Consider the following 23,107-nt stretch of genomic DNA (forward strand, 5'->3'; position numbering starts at 1 on the left):
ACACACACACAGACACCCTCTCCTCACTTTCCCTTTTTTTATGTATCCACCGTCTTCTACCCTTTCTCTCTGTCATTTTCAACCCTCTCCATCTCTCTCTCCATCAGTTGGTGGAGGTTCGGGGCAGCCCCAGGATGAAGTTCAGTGAGGACCCAGAGAAGAGTACTGTTCCTGGGAGGAAGGCTGTCTATAGGATGCTGGACACGGAGGGTGAGGAGTCACCCTCTACCATAGAATAACATATAGAATCCCTGAATTATAGGATCTCTGTGCCCTCCACTTACTATGTCAACACTCAACTACAGTGCCTTGCGAAAGTATTCGGCCCCCTTGAACTTTGCGACCTTTTGCCACATTTCAGGCTTCAAATATAAAGATATAAAACTGTATTTTTTTGGTGAAGAATCAACAACAAGTGGGACACAATCATGAAGTGGAACGACATTTATTGGATATTTCAAACTTTTTTAACAAATCAAAAACTGAAAAATTGGGCGTGCAAAATTATTCAGCCCCCTTAAGTTAATACTTTGTAGCGCCACCTTTTGCTGCGATTACAGCTGTAAGTCGCTTGGGGTATGTCTCTATCAGTTTTGTACATCGAGAGACTGACATTTTTTCCCATTCCTCCTTGCAAAACAGCTCGAGCTCAGTGAGGTTGGATGGAGAGCATTTGTGAGCAGCAGTTTTCAGTTCTTTCCACAGATTCTCGATTGGATTCAGGTCTGGACTTTGACTTGGCCATTCTAACACCTGGATATGTTTATTTTTGAACCATTCCATTGTAGATTTTGCTTTATGTTTTGGATCATTGTCTTGTTGGAAGACAAATCTCCGTCCCAGTCTCAGGTCTTTTGCAGACTCCATCAGGTTTTCTTCCAGAATGGTCCTGTATTTGGCTCCATCCATCTTCCCATCAATTTTAACCATCTTCCCTGTCCCTGCTGAAGAAAAGCAGGCCCAAACCATGATGCTGCCACCACCATGTTTGACAGTGGGGATGGTGTGTTCAGGGTGATGAGCTGTGTTGCTTTTACGCCAAACATAACGTTTTGCATTGTTGCCAAAAAGTTCAATTTTGGTTTCATCTGACCAGAGCACCTTCTTCCACATGTTTGGTGTGTCTCCCAGGTGGCTTGTGGCAAACTTTAAACAACACTTTTTATGGATATCTTTAAGAAATGGCTTTCTTCTTGCCACTCTTCCATAAAGGTCAGATTTGTGCAATATACGACTGATTGTTGTCCTATGGACAGAGTCTCCCACCTCAGCTGTAGATCTCTGCAGTTCATCCAGAGTGATCATGGGCCTCTTGGCTGCATCTCTGATCAGTCTTCTCCTTGTATGAGCTGAAAGTTTAGAGGGACGGCCAGGTCTTGGTAGATTTGCAGTGGTCTGATACTCCTTCCATTTCAATATTATCGCTTGCACAGTGCTCCTTGGGATGTTTAAAGCTTGGGAAATCTTTTTGTATCCAAATCCGGCTTTAAACTTCTTCACAACAGTATCTCGGACCTGCCTGGTGTGTTCCTTGTTCTTCATGATGCTCTCTGCGCTTTTAACGGACCTCTGAGACTATCACAGTGCAGGTGCATTTATACGGAGACTTGATTACACACAGGTGGATTGTAATTTACCATCATTAGTCATTTAGGTCAACATTGGATCATTCATAGATCCTCACTGAACTTCTGGAGAGAGTTTGCTGCACTGAAAGTAAAGGGGCTGAATAATTTTGCACGCCCAATTTTTCAATTTTTTACTTGTTATAAAAGTTTGAAATATCCAATAAATGTCGTTCCACTTCATGATTGTGTCCCACTTGTTGTTGATTCTTCACAAAAAAAATACAGTTTTATATCTTTATGTTTGAAGCCTGAAATGTGGCTAAAGGTCGCAAAGTTCAAGGGGGCCGAATACTTTCGCAAGGCACTGTAGCTACATCTCAATCTCTGTTTTCATGACACTTTTTCACTCACTCACTCACTCACTCACTCACTCACTCACTCACTCACTCACTCACTCACTCACTCACTCATTCTCTCCTTACTCTCTTTTTCTCTCTCTCCTCTCTCTCGCTCTCTCTCTCCAGGCCACCCATTCTTGGATCTGTTGTGTTTGTGTGAGGAGCCTGCACCTAAGGCATGTGTGGCAGTGAGGTGTCATCCTGTGGTTGGTAACAAGACCTGTCAGTCAATCACACCTTCTCAGGTCAGCTGTCTACGCCTGGAGGTCTACACTAAAGGACAGGTGAGCCTGCTGGACCCTGTCCAAAACACACACACGTCTCAGCCAGAAGATGACTGGCCACCCCTCTGAGCCAGCTTCCTCTCTAGGTTTCTTCCTAAGTTCTTCCTAGCTTTTTTTGCTTTCTCTTTTGGTTCTAGACTGGGTAATTGTGAAGCACTTTGTGACAAATGCTAATGTACAAAGGGCTTTATAAAATAAATGTGATTCGTTGATTGGTATCTCCCTCTATTGAAGATCACACAGCCACTATGCAGCACAGCTGAGACCAGGGAGAAGGTTCAGAGCTCCATCCAGACCCTGCACCCCCGACACAAGAGACTGCAGGAGCCAGATTCTTACATAGTGAGTTTTAAGGTTCATTTACTTTGTGGAGACATGGAACAACGTCAGGGACTAGATTGTCTTGGGTATTGGATAGAAAGGCATCTGACGTGCTGTCATAGTCATCCTGCATTTCTCCAATGTTAATGTACTCACCTTTACACACTTATGCACGCACACACTTATATACTTTAAGGCACTAGGGATGGGTGGAGTACTCGATTTCAAGGTTTGTATTCATTTACTAATAATCAAATCAAATATTCAAAATGTACAAATGCAACTATTTAGTAGGTTGAATTTATAAGCACTGCCAAATTTTCAGGGACTATGTCAAGTGCAGTGAAAATATGTTGTTAGGTTTTTAATTGTAAGTCGCTCTGGATAAGAGCGTCTGCTAAATGACTTAAATGTAAATGTAAATGTTAATTGTGTCAGAACAACCAGTAATTGGGACAAAAGATGCATTCAGCCCCGTTTCACACTTACATGCATGTACTCAAATATATTTTCATGAGAGTACTCGGAGCACAGACATTATTCCAAATGCCCATCCCTACTATGCACGTATACACACAGGTACCATCATAATCTAATGCTGTTCTTCCATGTTTTCTCCACCAGGTGGCCGTGTCTGAGAAGCTCCATAATTTAATTGCTGAGATCAGAAAAGGCAGCAGCAACAACAGCAATTTTCTATTGGCCAACTGAGACACACAGGCTTCAGTCCCAAATAGCACCCTATTCCTTATTTAGTGCACTTCTTTTGACCAGGGCTCTGGTCAAATGTAATGCACTATGTATGTCAAAAGTAACACACTTAATAGTGGTATTAGGTTATGGTTTAGGACCTAGGGTAGATTGTGTTACTCTCAGATAATATAAATGGTATACTGACACACGGACTGATAGACTGAGACACATGGACTGATGGACTGACACAAAGACTGAGACACGGACTGATAGACTGAGACACATGGACTGATGGACTGACACAAAGACTGAGACACGGACTGATAGACTGAGACACATGGACTGATGGACTGACACACGGACTGATAGACTGAGACACATGGACTGACACAAAGACTGACACACGGACTGATAGACTGAGACACATGGACTGATGGACTGACACAAAGACTGACACACGGACTATGTCAAACCTCAACCAAAAGCAGTTCATTTTGGAATCCAGTTGACTGACAGCTATGAGTGGTGGTGTAGTGTTCTAGTTTTATTCTGGTTCAAGAGCTTGACATGTCTTCCTGAAAACCCAGTGATCTGCACAAACAAGCAATGTCTGTTAATATAGCAGTGTTGGAATGGGCCTTAACCTGGTTCTACAATTAGATCAATTAACATTGAGAATGGTTGCATACATGTCTCTACTATGAGCAATATTAATTAATAAGCAATTTTAAGTTTAGAAAGATTGAATGTCTCTTTGTATGTCCCAGCCTTGTCTTGCTAATTTAGTTTTTGTGCTTTTCTTTGGATTACGTTTCCTGAACCAGGCTATTATTTACTGTTTGTTTTAATTAGCATGGACATGTTGTATGAACCAAGCCTTCAATATCATGATCAATCTGTACCTGCCTTAACACATAGTCAATATCATGATCAATCTGTACCTGCCTTAACACATAGTCAATATCATGATCAATCTGTACCTGCCTTAACACATAGTCAATATCATGATCAATCTGTACCTGCCTTAACACATAGTCAATATCATGATCAATCTGTACCTGCCTTAACACATAGTCAATATCATGATCAATCTGTACCTGCCTTAACACATAGTCAATATCATGATCAATCTGTACCTGCCTTAACACATAGTCAATATCATGATCAATCTGTACCTGCCTTAACACATAGTCAATATCATGATCAATCTGTACCTGCCTTAACACATAGTCAATATCATGATCAATCTGTACCTGCCTTAACACATAGTCAATATCATGATCAATCTGTACCTGCCTTAACACATAGTCAATATCATGATCAATCTGTACCTGCCTTAACACATAGTCAATATCATGGTCAATCTGTACCTGCCTTAAATTCCCAGGGCGGTCAATATATATATATATATATATTTCAACACTATGGGATTGGAATAATATTGTGAAAATTATGATAATGCTGTTTTAGTGTAATGAAATGTCAGCCGGTTTTAGTGTAAGAGCTGTCTGAAATGTCAGCCGGTTTTAGTGTAAGAGCTGTCTGAAATGTCGGCCGGTTTTAGTGTAAGAGCTGTCTGAAATGTCGGCCGGTTTTAGTGTAAGAGCTGTCTGAAATGTCGGCCCGGTTTTAGTGTAAGAGCTGTCTGAAATGCCAGCCTGTTTTAGTGGGATGGAGTTTTGGCCTGCCTGGTGACAACACCAGGCAGTATAAGTTAATAGACCAATAACAAAGAGCGTTTCAAACCTCTCTGCCAATAACAGCTAGTCTTCAGGTTACATATCCCACCCATTAGGCTCGTCCAATTAGGCCCTCTACTTAGACCACTCACAGACAGTCCTAGCTAAATTCTAGCTTTAACACAGCCATAAAACCATACAGTATTGAGAATCCAGGTAGAATTTCACCACTACGTCCTTTTCAGATCTGTTAAAATTGTACACTAATTATGTTTCTAGAATGACAAGACTAGTAAAACTGATGTTGTACCGTCCAACCAGGCTGCTATCTAATGAACTATTGTCAAATACACACACTAGCCTACACAGTTCAGGCAATCTGGACAATGTTGTTCAAACATTGCCATGGTGTTTGGCTGCCAATATTATGTCCTCTAATATAAACTGATTAGGTGTGTTGTTTTAAGTAGAAGTATTAGTCTACTAAATATAGGGACACGTATGTGATATCTGTGCAAAATGTGAATGTGTGTTTGTATGACAACATTGTAATGCTAAGATGCGTTGTTTTCAATGGGTGTTTTATTAAATAAAATTTGACAATGTATATGTTGTTGTAGACTAACTAGAGGTCCAAGAACAGATTGCCTGAAAAGAGACAGCCATGAGTGAGTGCAAGAATTTAGTTTGTTGTTACATTATTGTATACTGAACAAAATTATGAACACAACATGTAAAGAGTTGGTCCCATGTTTGATGAGCTGAAATTAAAGATACGAGACATTTTAAATTTGTACAAAAATAATATTTCTCTCAATTTGTGCACAAATTTTGAGAGAAATATGCTTTTTGTACAAATTTGTTTACATCCCTGTTAGTGAGCGTTTCTCCTTTACCTGACAGGTGTGGCTTATCAAGAAGCATAAACATTATACAGGTGCACCTTGTGCTTGGGACAAAAAAATGTAATGTGCAGTTTTGTCACAACACAATGCCACAGATGTCTTAAGTTTTGAGGGAGCGTGCAATTGGCATGCTGACTGCAGGAATGTCCTCCAGAGCTTTTGCCAGAGAATTTAATGTTCATTTCTCTACCATAAGCCACCTCCAACATTGTTTTAGAGAATTTGGCAGTATGTCAAATCAGTCTCACAATCGCAGACCTCGTGTAACCACGCCAGCCCAGGACCTCCACATCCGGCTTCTTCACCTGCACGTTCACCTTAGACCAGCCACCCGGACAGCTGATGAAACTGAGGAGTATTTCTGTCTGTCATAAAGCCCTTTTGTGGGAAAAACAAATTCTGATTGTTTGGGCCTGTTCCCTAGTGGGTGGGCTTGGCTCCCAAATGGGTGGCCTATGCCCTCCCAGGCCTACTCAAGACTGCACCCCTGCCCAGTTATGAAATCCATTCATTTGGGCATAATGAATTTTTTTAAATGGACTGATTTCCTTATATAAACTGTAACTCAATAAAATCTTTGAAATTGTTGAGTTTATGTTTTTGTGCAGGGGATTTGAAAAGTATTCAGACCCCTTGACTTCATCCACATTTTGTTACCTTACAGCCTTATTCTAAAATTGATTAAATTGTTTTTTCCCTCATCAATCTATACACAATACCCCATAATGACAAAGCAAAAATAGGTTTTTATAAATCTTAGCAAATTTATTACAAATAAACAGAAATATCACACTTATATAAGTATTCAGACCCTCTACTCAGTACTTTGTTGAAGCACCTTTGGCAACGATTACAGCCTTGAGTCTTCTTGGGTGTGACCGAACAAACTTGGCACACCTGTATTTGGGGAGCTTCTCCCATTCTTCTCTGCAGATCCTCAAGCTCTGTCAAGTTAGATGGGGAGCTTCGCTGCACAGCTATTTTCAGGTCTCTCCAGAGATGTTCAATCCGGTTCAAGTTCGGGCTCTGGCAGAGCTACTTAAGGAAATTCAGAGACTTGTCCCGAAGCCACTCTTGTGTTGTCTTGGCTGTGTGCTTAGGGTAATTGTCCTGTTGGACAGTGAACCTTCGCCCCAGTCTGAGGTCCTGAGCAATCTGGAGCAGTTTTTCATCAAGGATATCTCTGTACTTTGATCCATTCATCTTTCCCTTGATCCAGACTAGTCTCCCAGTCCCTGGCGCTGACAAACATCCCCATAGCATGATACTTCCACCACCATGCTTCACTGTAGGGATGGTGCCAGGTTTCAATCTTGGTTTCATCAGACCAGAGAATCTTGTTTCTCATGGTCTGAGGGACTTTAGGTGCCTTTTGGCAAACTCCAAGCGGGCTGTCATGTGCCTTTTACTGAGGAGTGTCTGCCGTCTGGCCACTCTACCATAAAGGCCTGATTGGTGCTGCAGAGATAGTTGTACTTCTGGAAGGTTCTCCATCTCCACAGAGCAACTCTGGAGATCTGTCAGAGTGACCATCGGGTTCTTGGTCACCTCCCTGATCAAGGCCCTTCTCCCCCGATTGCTCAGTTTGGCCGGGTGGCCAGCTCGAGGAAGAGTCTTGGTGGTTCCAAACTTTTTCCATTTAAGAATTATGGAGGCCACTGTGGTCTTGGATAATTTTTTTCATACCCTTCGCTAGGTCTGTGCCTCGACACAATCCTATCTTGGAGCTCTACGGACAATTCCTCCAACCTCATGATTTGTTTTTTGCTCTGACATGCACTGTCAACTGTGGGACCTTATATAGACAGGTGTGTCCCTTTGCAAATCATGTACAATCAATTGAATTTACCACAGGTGGACTCCAATAAAGTTGCACAAACATCTCAAGGATGATCAGTGGGAACAGGATGCACCTGAGCTCAATTTCGAGTCATATCAAAGGATCTGAATACTTGTGCAAATAAGGTATTTCTGTTTTTTTATTTTTGATACATTTGCAAAAAAATCTAAAAACCTGTTTTCGCTTTGTCATTATCAAATCAAAATCAAATCAAACTTTATTTGTCACATGCGCCGAATACAAAAGGTACACCTTACCGTGAAATGCTTACTTATGTAACCTTAACCAACAATGCAGTTCAAGAAAGAGTTAAGAAAATATTTACCAAATAACTATTAACTAGTAAAATAACAAATAACTAGTAAAAAACAATCAAGTAACACAATAAAATAACAAGGCTATATATATATATTTTTTTGAATGTAACCTTTGTTTAACTAAACAAGTCAGTTAAGAACAAATTCTTATTTACAATGACAGCCTAGGAACAGTGGGTTAACTGCCTTGTTCAGGGGCAGAACAACAGATTTTTACCTTGTCAGCTCGGGGATTCGATCTAGCAACCTTTCGGTTACTGGCACACCTTTCGGTTACTCGATACCGAGTCAATGTGTGGGGGTACAGGTTAGTCGAGGTAATGTGTACATGTAAGTAGAGGTAAAGTGACTATGCATAGATAATAAACAGCGAGTAGCAGCAGTGTAAAATCAAATGGTGGGGGTGTCAATGTAAATATTCCGGGTGACCATTTGATTAATTGTTCAGCAGTCTTATGGCTTGGGGGTAGAAGCTGTTAAGGAGCCTTTTGGTCCTAGACTTGGCGCTCTGGTACCGCTTGCCATGCGGTAGCAGAGTGAACAGTCTATGACTTGGGTGACTGGAGTCTTCGACAATTTTTTGGGCCTTCCTCTATTGTATATATGTCCTGGATGTCAGGAAGCTTGCCCCCAGTGATGTACTAGGCCGTACGCATTACCCTCTGTAGCGCCTTATGGTCAGATGCCAAGCAGTTGCCATACCAGGCGGGGATGCAACCGGTCTGGATGCTATCGATGGTGCAGCTGTAGAGCTTTTTGAGGATCTGGGGACCCATGCCAAAACTTTTCAGTCTCCTGAGGTGTTGTCGTGCCCTCTTCACGACTGTCTTGGTGTGTTCAGATCATTACAGTTTGTTGGTGATGTGGACTCCAAGGAACTTGAAACACTCGAACCGCTCCACTACAGCCTCGTCGATGTTAATGTTTATACTGCCCTTGAGTTGCGTTCCCATGCAAAACTAGACAGATAGCTAACAACTAAGTCTTCAATAAAACTCCCAAGGCGTGACTTTTCTTGAATGAATATGTTGAGAAGGTTTATGTTGTGAAACTGCAAAATACAGAAAAGCATATACTTTAGTATTCAATTCACACCGACATACTGTAGCTGTACATTATACATTTGAAGTTGCATAAATACAAAATGCATGCTAAGGTACCATGCATCTGGCTTGATACCAAACTATATAGCTAATTGTTACTCATATGGTAATTGGATAACTCCTTTCATTACTCTAATAATGTACAACCATCTATGTAGAATAACAAAGCATATTACACTAGAAACAGTAACAAAACTACAGTATTGTATATTTTACAATTCGTTTGCATGACGCACGAGCAAAGTAATACAGCTAACGACATACATGAAAGGCATTGCAATTTGTGAGTAAATGCAACCAACCAACATTGATATGTAAGCAACTCTATCAATAACAAGATTATCATCATTAGCTAAATGCTTGAATCGAACTTGCAAACAAATATTTTCCAAGGCTGAAGCGTGACGAGAAATAACTACATTGAAAGACCTGCACCGTAGCGTTGTTTGTAGCTGCTTCTATGCGTGCAGAACAAATTCTCTACTTCCTGTTTGCGTAGTCTTTCTAAGTACCAGAAAGCTCCACTAGGGGGCAAATAACACCATTGAACACAATGAAAATTCAATTTAACCATTGTAATAAAATAATCTGTTACCTTCTAACAGGATGGCAGCACAATGTTAGTGTTTGGCCAGCACAATGTTAGTGTTTGGCCAGTCGTGGGTGAACAGGGAGTACAGGAGGGGACTAAGCACACACCCCTGGGTGACCCCAGTGTTGAGGATCAGCGCTAGAGACGTGTTGTTGCCTACCCTTACCACCTGGGGGCAGCCTGTCATGAAGTCCAGCATCCAGTTGCAGAGGGAGATGTTTAGTCCCATGGTTCTTAGCTTAGTGACGAGATTTGTGGGCAATATGGTGTTGAACGCTGAGCTATAGTTAATGAACAGCATTCTCACATAGGTGTTCCTTTTGTCCAGATGGGAAAGAGCAGTATGGAGTGCGATTGAGATTGTGTCATCTGTGGATCTGTTGGGGCAGTAGGCAAATTGGAGTGGGTCTAGGGTATCCAGGATGATGATGTGAGCCATGACCAGCCTTTCAAAGCACTTGATGGCTACCGACGTGAGTGCTACTGGGCGGTAATCATTTAGACAGGTTACCTTCGCTTCCTTGGTCACCCGGGACTATGGTGGTCTGCTTGAAACATTATGGTATTACAGACTCGGTCAGGGAGATGTTGAAAATGTCAGTGAAGACACTTGCCAGTTGGTCCGCGCATGCTTTGAGTACACGTCCTGGTAATCCATCTGGCCCCCTGGCTTTGTGATAACGGTCTTGCTCACATCAGCTATCGAGAGCGTTATCACATTGTCGTCCGGAACAGCTGGTGCTCTCATGCATGCTTCGGTGTTGCTTACCTCGAAGCGAGGACAAAAGGCATTTAGCTCATCTGGTAGGCTCACGTCACTGGGTAGCTCACGACTGGGTTTCCCTTAATAGCCCATAATAGTTTTCAAGCCCTGCCACACCCGACGAGCGTCAGAGCCAGTGTAGTAGGATGCAATCTTAATCCTATATTGACGCTTTGCCTGTATGATGGTTAGTCTGAGGGCAAAGCAGGATTTCTTTTAAGAGTCCCGATTAGTGTCCCACTCCTTGAAAGTGGCAGCTCTAGCCTTTAGCTTGATGTGGATGTTGCCTGTTATTCCATGGCTTCTGGTTGGGATATTCGAATCCCACCGTACCTTCTCCGCTACGCAATCTGGTTTCCGAGCTGGTCATGGGTGCACCTCAGCCACGCTCAAGGTCCTAAACGATATCATAACTGCCATCGATAAGAGACATTTCTGTGCAGCCCTATTCATCGACCTAGCCAAGGCTTTCAACTCTGTCAATCACCACATTCTTATCGGCAGACTAAACAGCCTTGGTTTGTCAAAATGACTGCCTCGCCTGGTTCACCAACTACTTCTCAGACAGAGTTCAGTGTGTCAAATCGGAGGGCCTGCTGAGCTTCAATGCCATACAACTCTCCTTCCGCGGCCTCCAACTGCTCTTAAATGCAAGTAAAACTAAATGCATGCTCTTCAACCGATCGATGCCCACACCTGCCCGCCCTGCCCAGCATCACTACTCTGGACGGTTCTGACTTGTGGACAACTACAAATACCTAGGTGTCTGGTTAGACTGTAAACTCTCCTCCCAGACTCACATTAAGCATCTCCAATCCAAAATTAAATCTAGAATCGGCTTCCTATTTTGCAACAAAGCATCCTTCACTCATGCTGCCAAACATACCCTCGTAAAACTGACCATCCTACCGATCCTCGACTTCGGCGATGTCATTTACAAAATAGCCCCCAACACCCTACTCAACAAATTGGATGCAGTCTGTCACAGTGCCATCCGTTTTGTCACCAAAGCCCCATATACTACCAACCACTGCGACCTGTACACTCTCGTTGACTGGCCCTCGCTTCATACTCGTCGCCAATCCCACTGGCTTCAGGTCATCTACAAGTCTCTGATAGGTAAGGCCCCGCCTTATCTCAGCTCACTGGTCGCCATAGCTGCACCCACCCGTAGCACGCGCTCCAGCAGGTATATTTCACTGGTCACCTCCAAAGCCAATTACAGATTTGGCCGCCTTTCCGTCCAGTTCTCTGCTGCCAATGACTGGAATGAATTGCAAAAATCACTGAAGCTGGAGACATATCTCCCTCACTAGCTTTAAGCACCAGCTGTCTAAGCAGCTCACAGATCACTGCACCTGTACAAAGCCCATCTGTAAATAGCCCATCCAACTACCTCATCCCCATACTGTCACGCCTTGGTCAATATGTTTTGTGTTTTTCGTTATATATTTTGGTCAGGCCAGGGTGTGACATGGGTTATGTGTTGTGTTCGTATTGGGGTTTTATAGCATTGGGATTGTGAATGATTAGGGGTGTGTCTAGTTAGGCTTGGCTGCCTGAGGCGGTTCTCAATCAGAGTCAGATGATTCTCGTTGTCTCGGATTGGGAACCGTATTTAGGTAGCCTGAGTTCACTTTGTATTTCGTGGGTGATTGTTCCTGTCTCTGTGTAGTATCACCAGATAGGCTGTAATAAGTTTCACGTTCCGTTTGTTGTTTTGTTTATTCAGTTATTTCATGTATCGTCATTTCATTCATTAAAGACATGAGTAACCACCACGCTGCATTTCGGTCCTCTCTTTCGACAAACGAAGAACGCCGTTACAGAATCACCCACCACACACGGACCGAGTGGCGTGGTTACAGGCAGCGACAACAGGAGCGAAAGGAGGTACTTACGAGAGCTGAGAGACGCTGTTATGAGGACGTTATGGACAGCAGAAGCATGGAGTATACGACGTGGGAAGAAATAGACAGGTGGGCGGCCGACCCAGAGAGAGAGCCGGAGCCCGCCTGGGATTCGCTAGAGCAGTGCGAAGAGGGCTATAGGCGAATGGAGTTAGAGAAACAGACACGGCGGCGCAGAGCGAAACCCGAAAGTCACCCCAAAAAATGTATTGGGTGGGGGCTCAGAGGGAGAGTGGCTGAGTCAGGAGATAGACCTGAGCCAACTCTCCTTGTTTATCGTGAGGAGCCAAGGAGGAGACCAGAGCCGGTGTTAGAGGTGAGCGAAGCAGAGACTGTGAAGGAGTTAATGGGGAAAGTGGAGTGAAGAGTAATGAGGGAGTTGCTAGCTTGGTGCTATAGATACGATATTCGTCCGACGGATCGTGTCGGGGATTTGATAGCACCTGAGTTAGCGCTCTATACTCAACCTGAGGTGCGTGTTAGTCGGCTGGTGAAGTTGGTGCCAGCCTCACGCACCAGGCCTCCTGTGCACATCCCTAGCCATGCACGTCCTGTGCCAACACGGCTCTCAAGATCTCCAGTACGCCTTCACGGTCTAGCCCATCCTGTGCCATCTCCACACTCCAGTCCTCCGGTGGCAGCTCCCCGCACCAGGCTTCCTGTGCGTGTCCTCGATCCTGTAGCACCAGTTCCAGCACCACGCACCAGGCCTTCAGTGCGCCTCGCCTGTTCAGCGCAGCTAGCGCTTTTCTCCTCTCCTGCGCTGCCGGATCTCTCGCCTGCTCAGCACCGCCAGTGCCGCCAGTCTGCCCAGCGCCGCCAGTGCCGGAGTCTCCAGTCTGCCCAGCGCCGCCAGTCTGCCCGGCGTCGCCAGTCTGCCCAGCGTCGCCAGTCTGCCCAGCGTCGCCAGTCTGCCCAGCGCCACCAGTCTGCCCAGCGCCGCCAGTCTGCCCAGCGCCGCCAGTCTGCCCAGCGTCGCCAGTCTGCCAGAAGTGCCAGTCTGCCAGGATCCGCCAGAAGTGCCAGTCTGCCAGGATCCGCCAGAAGTGCCAGTCAGCCAGGATCCGCCAGAAGTGCCAGTCAGCCAGGATCCGCCAGAAGTGCCAGTCAGCCAGGATCCGCCAGAGGTGCTGTCAGTCTGCAAAGAGCTGCCAGTCTGCAGGGTGCTGTCAGCCTGCATGGAGCAGTCAGTCTGCAAGAAGCTGCCAGTCTGCAAAGAGCTGTCAGTCTGCAGGGAGCTGTCAGTCTGCAAAGAGCTGCCAGTCTGCAGGGAGCTGTCAGTCTGCAAGGAGCTGTCAGTCTGCAAAGAGCTGTCAGTCTGCAGGGAGCTGTCAGTCTGCAAAGAGCTGCCAGTCTGCAGGGAGCTGTCAGTCTGCAAGGAGCTGTCAGTCTGCAAGAAGCTGTCAGTCTGCAAGGAGCTGACAGTCTGCAGGGTGCTGTCAGCCTGCATGGAGCAGTCAGAGCTGTCAGTCTACATGAAGCAGCCAGAGCTGTCAGTCTGCAAAGAGCTGCCAGTCTGCAGAGAGCTGTCAGTCTGCAAAGAGCTGCCAGTCTGCAAGGAGCTGCCAGTCTGCAAGGAGCTGTCAGCCTGCATGGAGCAGTCAGAGCTGTCAGTCTGCATAGAGCAGCTAGATCCGCCAGTCAACCAGATTCTTCCAGATCAGACAGTCAGCCATGATCTTCTAGATCTGCTAGTCAACCAGATTCTTCCAGATCTGCCAGTCAACCAGTCTCTTCCAGATCTGCCAGTCAACCAGTCTCTTCCAGATCTGCCAGTCAACCAGTCTCTTCCAGATCTGCCAGTCAACCAGAATCTTCCAGATCTGCCAGTCAACCAGAATCTTCCAGATCTGCTAGTCAACCTGAATCTTCCAGATCCGCCAGCCAGCCAGGATCTACCGGAGCCTACTACCTACCTGAGCTTCCTCTCAGTACTGGGCTTCCTCTCAGTACTGGGCTTCCTCTCAGTACTGGGCTTCCTCTCAGTACTGGGCTTCCCCTCAGTCCCGGGCTGCCCCTCAGTCCCGGGCTGCTTCTGTCCCGAGCTGCCCCTCTGTCCCGAGCTGCCCCTCTGTCCCGAGCTGCCCCTCAGTCCCGAGCTGCCCCTCAGTCCCGAGCTGCCCCTCAGTCCAGTGGGGATCTGGGTGAGGACTATTAGGCCATGGTCGGCGGCGAGGGTGGATTATCCCAGGACGCGAAGGGGAGGAACTATTACATTTATGGAGTGGGGTCCACGTCCCGAGCCGGAGCCGCCACCATGGACAGACGTCCACCCGGACCCTCCCTATGGTTTTGAGGTGCGTCCGGGAGTCCGCACCTTAGGGGGGGGGGGGTTCTGTCACGCCTTGGTCAATATGTTTTGTGTTTTTCGTTATATATTTTGGTCAGGCCAGGGTGTGACATGGGTTATGTGTTGTGTTCGTATTGGGGTTTTATAGCATTGGGATTGTGAATGATTAGGGGTGTGTCTAGTTAGGCTTGGCTGCCTGAGGCAGTTCTCAATCAGAGTCAGGTGATTCTCGTTGTCTCGGATTGGGAACCGTATTTAGGTAGCCTGAGTTCACTTTGTATTTCGTGGGTGATTGTTCCTGTCTCTGTGTAGTGTTCACCAGATAGGCTCAGTCACTTGGTTTTTTCTTTTCAATTGTTTTGGAAGAGAAGAGAACGAGCGCCATTCTCCTTGCGGAGATGGTGCTAAATACATCAACACGGTCGGTCCCTGGGATTGGGCTGGCCAACACGATTCGGTTTGCTTGGAAGGAAAAGGAGTTTGAGCCTTTAGGACGGGAATCCTTTGGAAGGATAATATTGATGGGGATTCTAAAGCTGACGGTGAAGGACGTGTTTTGTTTCCAAGGCAACTCGTTGGAGGGAGCATACGACGTTGCACTATATACAGAGGAAAAACACGATGATATCCTGAGAAGGGCAAGAGCAGTGGGAGGTGAGAGGCCGATGTGCCACTACGAAATAACAAGCCTGGCGAAGAATAACTTTAGGGTTGTAACTGTGAACATTTACAACCCTTACGTTAAGGACGAAGAGGTGAGGGCTTTTCTGGGGAGATACATGGATAACGTCTCCTCAGCAAGGCACCTCAAAGACTCCCTTGGGTTTTGGAATGGGAGGAGAGGCTTCCAGGCCCTCCTCAGAGAGGACCCAAGAGGACATGGTGGCTACCTCCATCCTCCTGCTATGTTCTCCCTAGGGGCTGACAGGGGGACGTTGTATTATGCACGTCAGCCCCCATTTTGCAGACGCTGTATGGCCTATGGTCACATATTCGCCTCATGCAGTGCAAGAAAATGCAGATTTTGTGCATCTGAGGATCACGAGGCGAGGATTGTGACAAGCCTAAGACGTGCCATGGGTGTGGCTCGTCAGCACACCTGTGGAGGGGGTGCCCGGCCCGTCAGAGGTCATATGCGTCTGCTGCTGGGGGGAGCAGGAGCGGGGGGATGGGGGAAGAAGAGGAGGGGAAGGAAGCACGCCTCATGACCAGAGATCAGGTCCAGAGGGGAAGGCCACAAGGAAGGAGGAGGAGCCAGAAGCGGCGGATGGAAGAGAGAAGGAAACGGAAGGCACGGGAGTAGGAGAACCAGAAAAAGCGGCGGAAGAAGGCAACCGAGTGGAGGAGCATGAGAGAGAAGAAAGCGAGGGAGGAGTGGTGGAGAAGGAGACGGTGGAAGAGAAAGTGGACTGGGGGGAAAGTGCCATGGTGGAAGAGATGAGGGGTATGGTGGAGGAGCTGGCAGGGGGAGGGTGGTATCTCTTCACTGCCGCCATCACCAAAGAAGAGTATGAAGAGGAGGGGGCGATTGGCCGACAGTGAGGGGGAAGGGATGGCCAAGAGAGTGATGGGGGGGGAGAAACCTCTGGGTTGCTGCTGGTTTCCCCAGGCCCTCAACTTCTGTTGGGTGGGGACACACATAACAAGACTCAGGACTGGGTACAAGAGGAGGTGGGGAGTTTTTTGTTTGGGGACTCAGCCTCCCAATTTTTTTCCAAACCAGCTGCAACACTGGGGAGGGGGAGGATTGTGGGGTAGACCCAGGGTGCAGGGCACTCCGGAGCCAAACACTATTCCTGCATCCTGGGAGGGTGTGATGGAGGAAGAGGGGGATGTCGGGATTACGGATGGTGTTCTCACCGGTAGATATGGAGCAGGGGAGCATCGGGTGAGTCTCCTGTTTTATGTTTTTTTCTGTCTGGGTTTAGAATTTGAGTGTATTACATGTATTTATTTTTCATGGAGTCTAATTTTACTTTTGTTAGTTTAAATGTAAGGGGTTTAAGGGATTTTGTTAAGAGGAGGGCGGTTTTAGTTATTTGGAGGGTGTGGGGTTTGATTTTTGTTTTTTACAGGAGGTTCACCTGAGGGATGGAGGGGATGTTATTAGGTTTAAGAGGGAGTGGGACAAGGGGGAGTCGGTTTGGGGTGTTGGGGGTGCACTCATCGGGGTAGGGATTTTGTGTGGGCACAGGGAGGTAAAAGTGGAGGATTCTTTCGTGGTAATGCAGGGGAGGGTTATAGGGGTGGATGTCACGATAAGGGATTGTAAATTTAGATTAGTGGTGGTGTATGGGCCACAGGTGGTGGCAGACAGAAGGGAGATGGTGGACTGTCTGACGCCCCTGTGTGTCACAAATAGGAAATTAGTGATAGGGGGGATTTTAATACAGATTTAGGAAGAGGGGGATAGCAGTGCGGGCGCCATTGCCAGGCTAATGGCTTGCCATGGTCTGGTAGATGGTGGTCTGCACACTACTCCGAAAATGGACGGTCCTACATGGCGTAACTCCAGGGGGTTGAGCGGAGGCTCGACTATATTTTTGTACCCAGGTCTTTGGGTAAGTTGTCTGGGCGGCTGTTGCCTGTTTTCTTTTCGGATCACGACGGGGTGCTCCTGCAGGTGGGGTCGCCAGTCTGCCTCTTTGGTAGAGGGTACTGGAAGCTAGATCGGGATGTGCTGGAGGAGCAGGCTTTTGTTGACGGGTTTTATGGTTTCTTTTGGAGGCTTGAGGGCCTCCGGTCCATGTGCGAGGGGGTGTTAGAGTGGTGGGAATTAGTTAAGGTGAGGATTAGGGCTTTTATAATAGGGTATTGCAAGAGGAAAAAAGGGAGGAGAGGAGGGAGGTGGATCGTATCCAGAGGTTAATTGAACTCGAATACGAGGCAGGCAACCTCGGCGGGTCGTTTGACTGGGAGAGATCCGCAACCCTAAAGGCGCAGCTCAGGGAGTTGCAGGAGCGGAAGGCTCGAGCTTTCCTTGAGCGAGCGCATAGTGGCTTTCTAGAACATAATGAGACTTGTTCTGCTATGTTCTTTAAGTTGGTTAGGGCAAGACAGAGTAGGAAGGTAATGCATGGTGTTAGGGAAGAAAATGGTAGTATAGTTAGAGAACCAGAGGATATGGTCAGGGTGACAACTGATCATTTCCAAGGTTTATTTAAGGAAAGGGAAATAGATGTAGAGCAGGGAAATGTGTTTTTAGAACACTTGTCCAGGCGGTTGCCGGAGGACATTAGAGAAGTGATGGAGGCCCAGATCTCACTAGAAGAGGTTGAGAGCGCTCTTAGGAGGATGGGAAAAGGGAAGGTGCCTGGGATAGATGGGCTGCCGGCTGAGTTTTATCTCAAGTTTTGGGGTATACTTGGACCAGTGGTCCTCGAAGTCTTGAAGGCCATCCTTGAGACGGGGTCCCGGGGGATCAATGGCTGTTGGTGTGCTGTCACTTTTATATAAGAAGGGGGAAGTAACAGACCTTGGCAACTGGCGGCCGTTGACCATGCTGTGTGTAGATTACAAGCTACTTGCAAAGGTTTTAGCAGACCGGTTGCAAGCACAGCCCTTCCCTACGTCGTTCATGAGGATCAGACGTGCGGGGTAGAGGGCCGCTCTATTCGATGGAACCTACAGTTAATCAGGGACTCCATCGCTTGGGTTGAAGATAGAGGTCTGCCTTTAATGGTAGCAGCGCTAGATCAGGCGAAAGCCTTCGATCGCGTGAATAGATCCTTTTTATTCAGAGTGTTAGGTCGATTAGGATTTGGGGAGAAGTTTATAGGATGGATTCGTACATTATATGTCGGAGCGGGGTGCCGAGTTAGTGTAAATAGTCACTTGGGTGATGTTTTTGACCTCTCGTCTGGGGTCAGGCAGGGGTGCCCACTCTCGGCTCTCCTCTTCGTTCTGTACATGGAGCCTCTGGGGGCTGCCATTAGGGCAGACACAGGGGTGGAAGGTTTGCTGATCCCTGGAAGTGGTGGGCTGCGTGTTAAGATGACGCAGTACGCCGACGACACTTCCTTGCTGTTGTGCAAGGACTCGTGCCTGACAAGGTCCCTTGCCATCTTTGGGGATTTCACCCGAGCGTCGGGAGCAGTTCTGAACCATGCAAAGTCTTCAGTCAAGTTTTTCGGAAGATGGCGCGGTAGAACGGATGTGCCTGGGGGGTTATCTCTCTGTGAGGGGGCCCTGAGGATTCTCGGGGTCCATTTTGAGACCTCCGGCTCAGCGACGCTAAACTGGAACATGCGTATCGCAGTGGTACAGAGGAAGCTAGCAATGTGGAAAGCTAGGTATTTGTCTTTTATGGGCAAAGTCCTGGTCCTAAAGGTGGATGTGTTGCCGTCTCTTTTGTATTTGGCATACATCTACCCATTGCCGGCTTGTCTGAGGAGGCCTCTAGTGAGGCTTGTGTTTCAGTTTATGTGGAGTGGCAGGTGCGAGTGGGTCGCCAGGGCACGCATGATCTGTCCCATCGGGGAGGGAGGTAGGGGGTACCACATTTCCCCTCAAGCTGGACTCAATTTTTGTTTCCTTCTTGTTAACGGAGCTTGCTCAGCCAGTGATACACCCGTCCGGTTACCTCCTGCGGGTGTTTTTCTCGTATCAGGCGAGAAGCATAATGGTGTGGTCTAACACGGGTCCTCGGGCGGAACAGCTGCCGTGGCACTTTGGTCATGCGGCCAAGTGGCTGCGTGCGCACCCTGAGGTTGAAGTTGCCCGAGTAGGTTTAGATCACAGGCACCTGTACGAGGAGGTCAGAAAGGCAGGGAGTCCGGCGCCTGTAGTGGGCATCTCGGAAGTGGTCTGGGAGGGAGTGCAGGCGCGGGGTCTGGATAACAGGCTCAAGGACCTGAATTGGTTGAGCCTTCATAAGTGTTTGCCGGTACGTTCCATCTTATACCGGTATAATTTGGTGCAATCCCCCACCTGTCTAAGATCCTCTTGTGGCAGGGAGGAGACTGTGCGCCATGTCTTTTGGGACTGTGCCTTTGCCGGAGTAGTATGGGCTAGGGCACGGGTGTTGTTAGGTTTGGTAAAGGGGGATTTTGTATTGACGTGGGCCAGGTTAGAGAGGGGTGTAGGGAGAGCGAGAGGGACGGATAGGGACAGGTTTCTGCTCTGGCTTCTCATGAGTCTCTTTAAACGGGGCTGTGGGAAGCAAGGCAGAACATGGTGAAGACAGGGAAAGATTGGGGGTGGAAGGGATAGTGAGGAGGGTGGAAGGAGATTTGAGGGGAGGATGAAGAGGGAGGAGAGGAAGTGGGGGCAGCATGCTGCTCGGGAGAGGTGGAAGGGGGGTTTAGGGCTGGGTGTCATTTAGATTTGTAAGAGGATAGATTAGGGACGGGGAGATAGGGAGAGGTATTTTGTAGGGTAACGGGGAGGGAAGATGCTCCCCTGAGGTTTTGTTTGTGGTTTATGTTTTAGTTTAATTAGTTTATTTAAAATACCATTATTTGTGTATGTATGTAAATTATGAGTTGTAAAGAATGAATGGTATTGAAGATAATAAATTATTTTTATAAAAAAAAAAAAATAGGCTGTAATAAGTTTCACGTTCCGTTTGTTGTTTTGTTTATTCAGTTATTTCATGTATCGTCATTTCATTCATTAAAGACATGAGTAACCACCACGCTGCATTTCGGTCCTCTCTTTCGACAAACGAAGAACGCCGTTACACATACTATATTTATTTATTTATCTTTGTTACGACTTCCGCCGAAGTCGGCTCCTCTCCTTGTTCGGGCGGCGTTCAGCGGTCGACGTCACCGGCTTTCTAGCCTCTCCATTTTTCATGTATCCATTTTTTTGTCTTGTTCCTTGCACACCTGGTTTTCATTCCCCAATTACACCACATGTATGTATTCCTCTGTTCCCCCTCATGTCTTTGTGGAAGATTGTTTGTGTGTTACGTATTTTTGAACGCACTAGGTTTGTGTGCGTTTTTCCCGTGTTATTTCACCAAACCTGTTTTGTATACATTTGATGTGTTGTGACTGTTTTGCACATTATACACTTTGCCTTGTTGGCTGGAGGTTTTTTGGAGCAGTTTCATCCATCTGTATATCTCTCCTGCCGAAATAAAGTGTGCGCCTGTTCACAATTCTCTGCTCTCCTGCACCTGACTTCAGCACATGTACGCACATGCCTGACAATCTTGCTCCTTTGCACCCCTGTATCTCTACTTGCACATTCATCTTCTGCACATCAATCACTCTAGTGTCTAATTGGTCAATTGTAATTACTTCACCACCATGGTCTATTTATTGCCTTAACTCCCTTTTCTTACCTCATTTGCACACACTGTATATAGATTTTCTTCAACTGTATTATTGACTGTATGTTTTGTTTATTCCATGTGTAACTCTGTGTTGTTGTATGTGTCGAACTGCTTTGCTTTATTCTTGGCCAGGTCGCAGTTTTAAATGAGAACTTGCCTACCTGGCTAAATAAAGGTGGGAAAAAAAATATATATATGTATATACGGTCACTGAAGACGACGTCATCGATGCACTTATTGATGATGACTGAGGTGGTATACTCCTCAATGCCATTGGATGAATCCCGGAACATATTCCAGTCTGTGCTGCAAAACAGTCCTTTAGAGTAGCATCCGCGTCATCTGACCACTTCCATATTGAGCGAGTCACTGGCACTTCCTGCTTTAGTTTTTGCTTGTAAGCAGGCAATCAGGAGGATAGGATTATCAAATCAAATCAAATCAAATTTATTTATATAGCCCTTCGTACTTCAGCTGATATCTCAAAGTGCTGTACAGAAACCCAGCCTAAAACCCCAAACAGCAAGCAATGCAGGTGTAGAAGCACGGTGGCTAGGAAAAACTCCCTAGAAAGGCCAAAACCTAGGAAGAAACCTAGAGAGGAACCAGGCTATGTGGGGTGGCCAGTCCTCTTCTGGCTGTGCAGGGTGGAGATTATAACAGAACATGGCCAAGATGTTCAAATGTTCATAAATGACCAGCATGGTCGAATAATAATAAGGCAGAACAGTTGAAACTGGAGCAGCAGCATGGCCAGGTGGACTGGGGACAGCAAGGAGTCATCATGTCAGGTAGTCCTGGGGCATGGTCCTAGGGCTCAGGTCAGTTGAAACAGGAACAGCAGCATGGCCAGGTGGACTGGGGACAGCAAGGAGTCATCATGTCAGGTAGTCCTGGGGCATAGTCCTAGGGCTCAGGTCCTCCGAGAGAGAGAAAGAGAGAAGGAGAGAATTAGAGAACGCACACTTAGATTCACACAGGACACCGAATAGGACAGGAGAAGTACTCCAGATATAACAAACTGACCCCAGCCCCCCGACACATAAACTACTGCAGCATAAATACTGGAGGCTGAGACAGGAGGGGTCAGGAGACACTGTGGCCCCATCCGAGGACACCCCCGGACAGGGCCAAACAGGAAGGATATAACCCCACCCACTTTGCCAAAGCACAGCCCCCACACCACTAGAGGGATATCTTCAACCATCAACTTACCATCCTGAGACAAGGCTGAGTATAGCCCACAAAGATCTCCGCCACGGCACAACCCAAGGGGGGTGCGCCAACCCAGACAGGATGACCACAACAGTGAATCAACCCACTCAGGTGACGCACCCCCTCCAGGGACGGCATGAGAGAGCCCCAGTAAAGCCAGTGACAGCCCCTGTAATAGGGTTAGAGGCAGAGAATCCCAGTGGAAAGAGGGGAACCGGCCAGGCAGAGACAGCAAGGGCGGTTCGTTGCTCCAGGGCCTTTCCGTTCACCTTCCCACTCCTGGGCCAGACTACACTCAATCATATTACCCACTGAAGAGATGAGTCTTCAGTAAAGACTTAAAGGTTGAGACTGAGTTTGCGTCTCTGACATGGGTAGGCAGACCGTTCCATAAAAATGGAGCTCTATAGGAGAAAGCCCTGCCTCCAGCTGTTTGCTTAGAAATTCTAGGGACAATTAGGAGGCCTGCATCTTGTGACCGTAGCGTACGTGTAGGTATGTACGGCAGGACCAAATCAGAGAGATAGGTAGGAGCAAGCCCATGTAATGCTTTGTAGGTTAGCAGTAAAACCTTGAAATCAGCCCTTGCTTTGACAGGAAGCCAGATTAGAGAGTAATATGATCAAATTTTTTGGTTCTAGTCAGGATTCTAGCAGCCGTATTTAGCACTAACTGAAGTTTATTTAGTGCTTTATCCGGGTAGCCGGAAAATAGAGCATTGCAGTAGTCTAACCTAGAAGTGACAAAAGCATGGATTAATTTTTCTGCATCATTTTTGGACAGAAAGTTTCTGATTTTTGCAGTTACGTAGATGGAAAAAAGCTGTCCTCGAAATGGTCTTGATATGTTCTTCAAAAGAGAGATCAGGGTCCAGAGTAACGCCGAGGTCCTTCACAGTTTTATTTGAGACGACTGTACAACCATTAAGATTAATTGTCAGATTCAA

The 23,107-nt window shown here is 46.7% G+C and overlaps 1 protein-coding gene across 1 annotated transcript in view; it reads left to right on the forward strand.

Moving 5' to 3' along the window:
* The window catches only part of naprt (nicotinate phosphoribosyltransferase), a 32,703-nt gene extending 26,267 nt beyond the window's left edge, over positions 1 to 6,436 (forward strand). The window contains exons 10-13 of the mRNA XM_029649054.2: positions 108 to 210; positions 2,093 to 2,250; positions 2,485 to 2,592; positions 3,196 to 6,436. Of these exons, the coding sequence (XP_029504914.1) occupies positions 108 to 210; positions 2,093 to 2,250; positions 2,485 to 2,592; positions 3,196 to 3,282 (456 nt within the window). The 3' untranslated portion in view covers positions 3,283 to 6,436. The remainder of the gene's footprint in view (positions 1 to 107; positions 211 to 2,092; positions 2,251 to 2,484; positions 2,593 to 3,195) is intronic.
* Positions 6,437 to 23,107: the final 16,671 nt, after the last annotated feature.

This window comes from Oncorhynchus nerka, linkage group LG24 (assembly GCF_034236695.1).
Source record: "Oncorhynchus nerka isolate Pitt River linkage group LG24, Oner_Uvic_2.0, whole genome shotgun sequence".
Lineage (NCBI taxonomy): Eukaryota > Metazoa > Chordata > Actinopteri > Salmoniformes > Salmonidae > Oncorhynchus > Oncorhynchus nerka.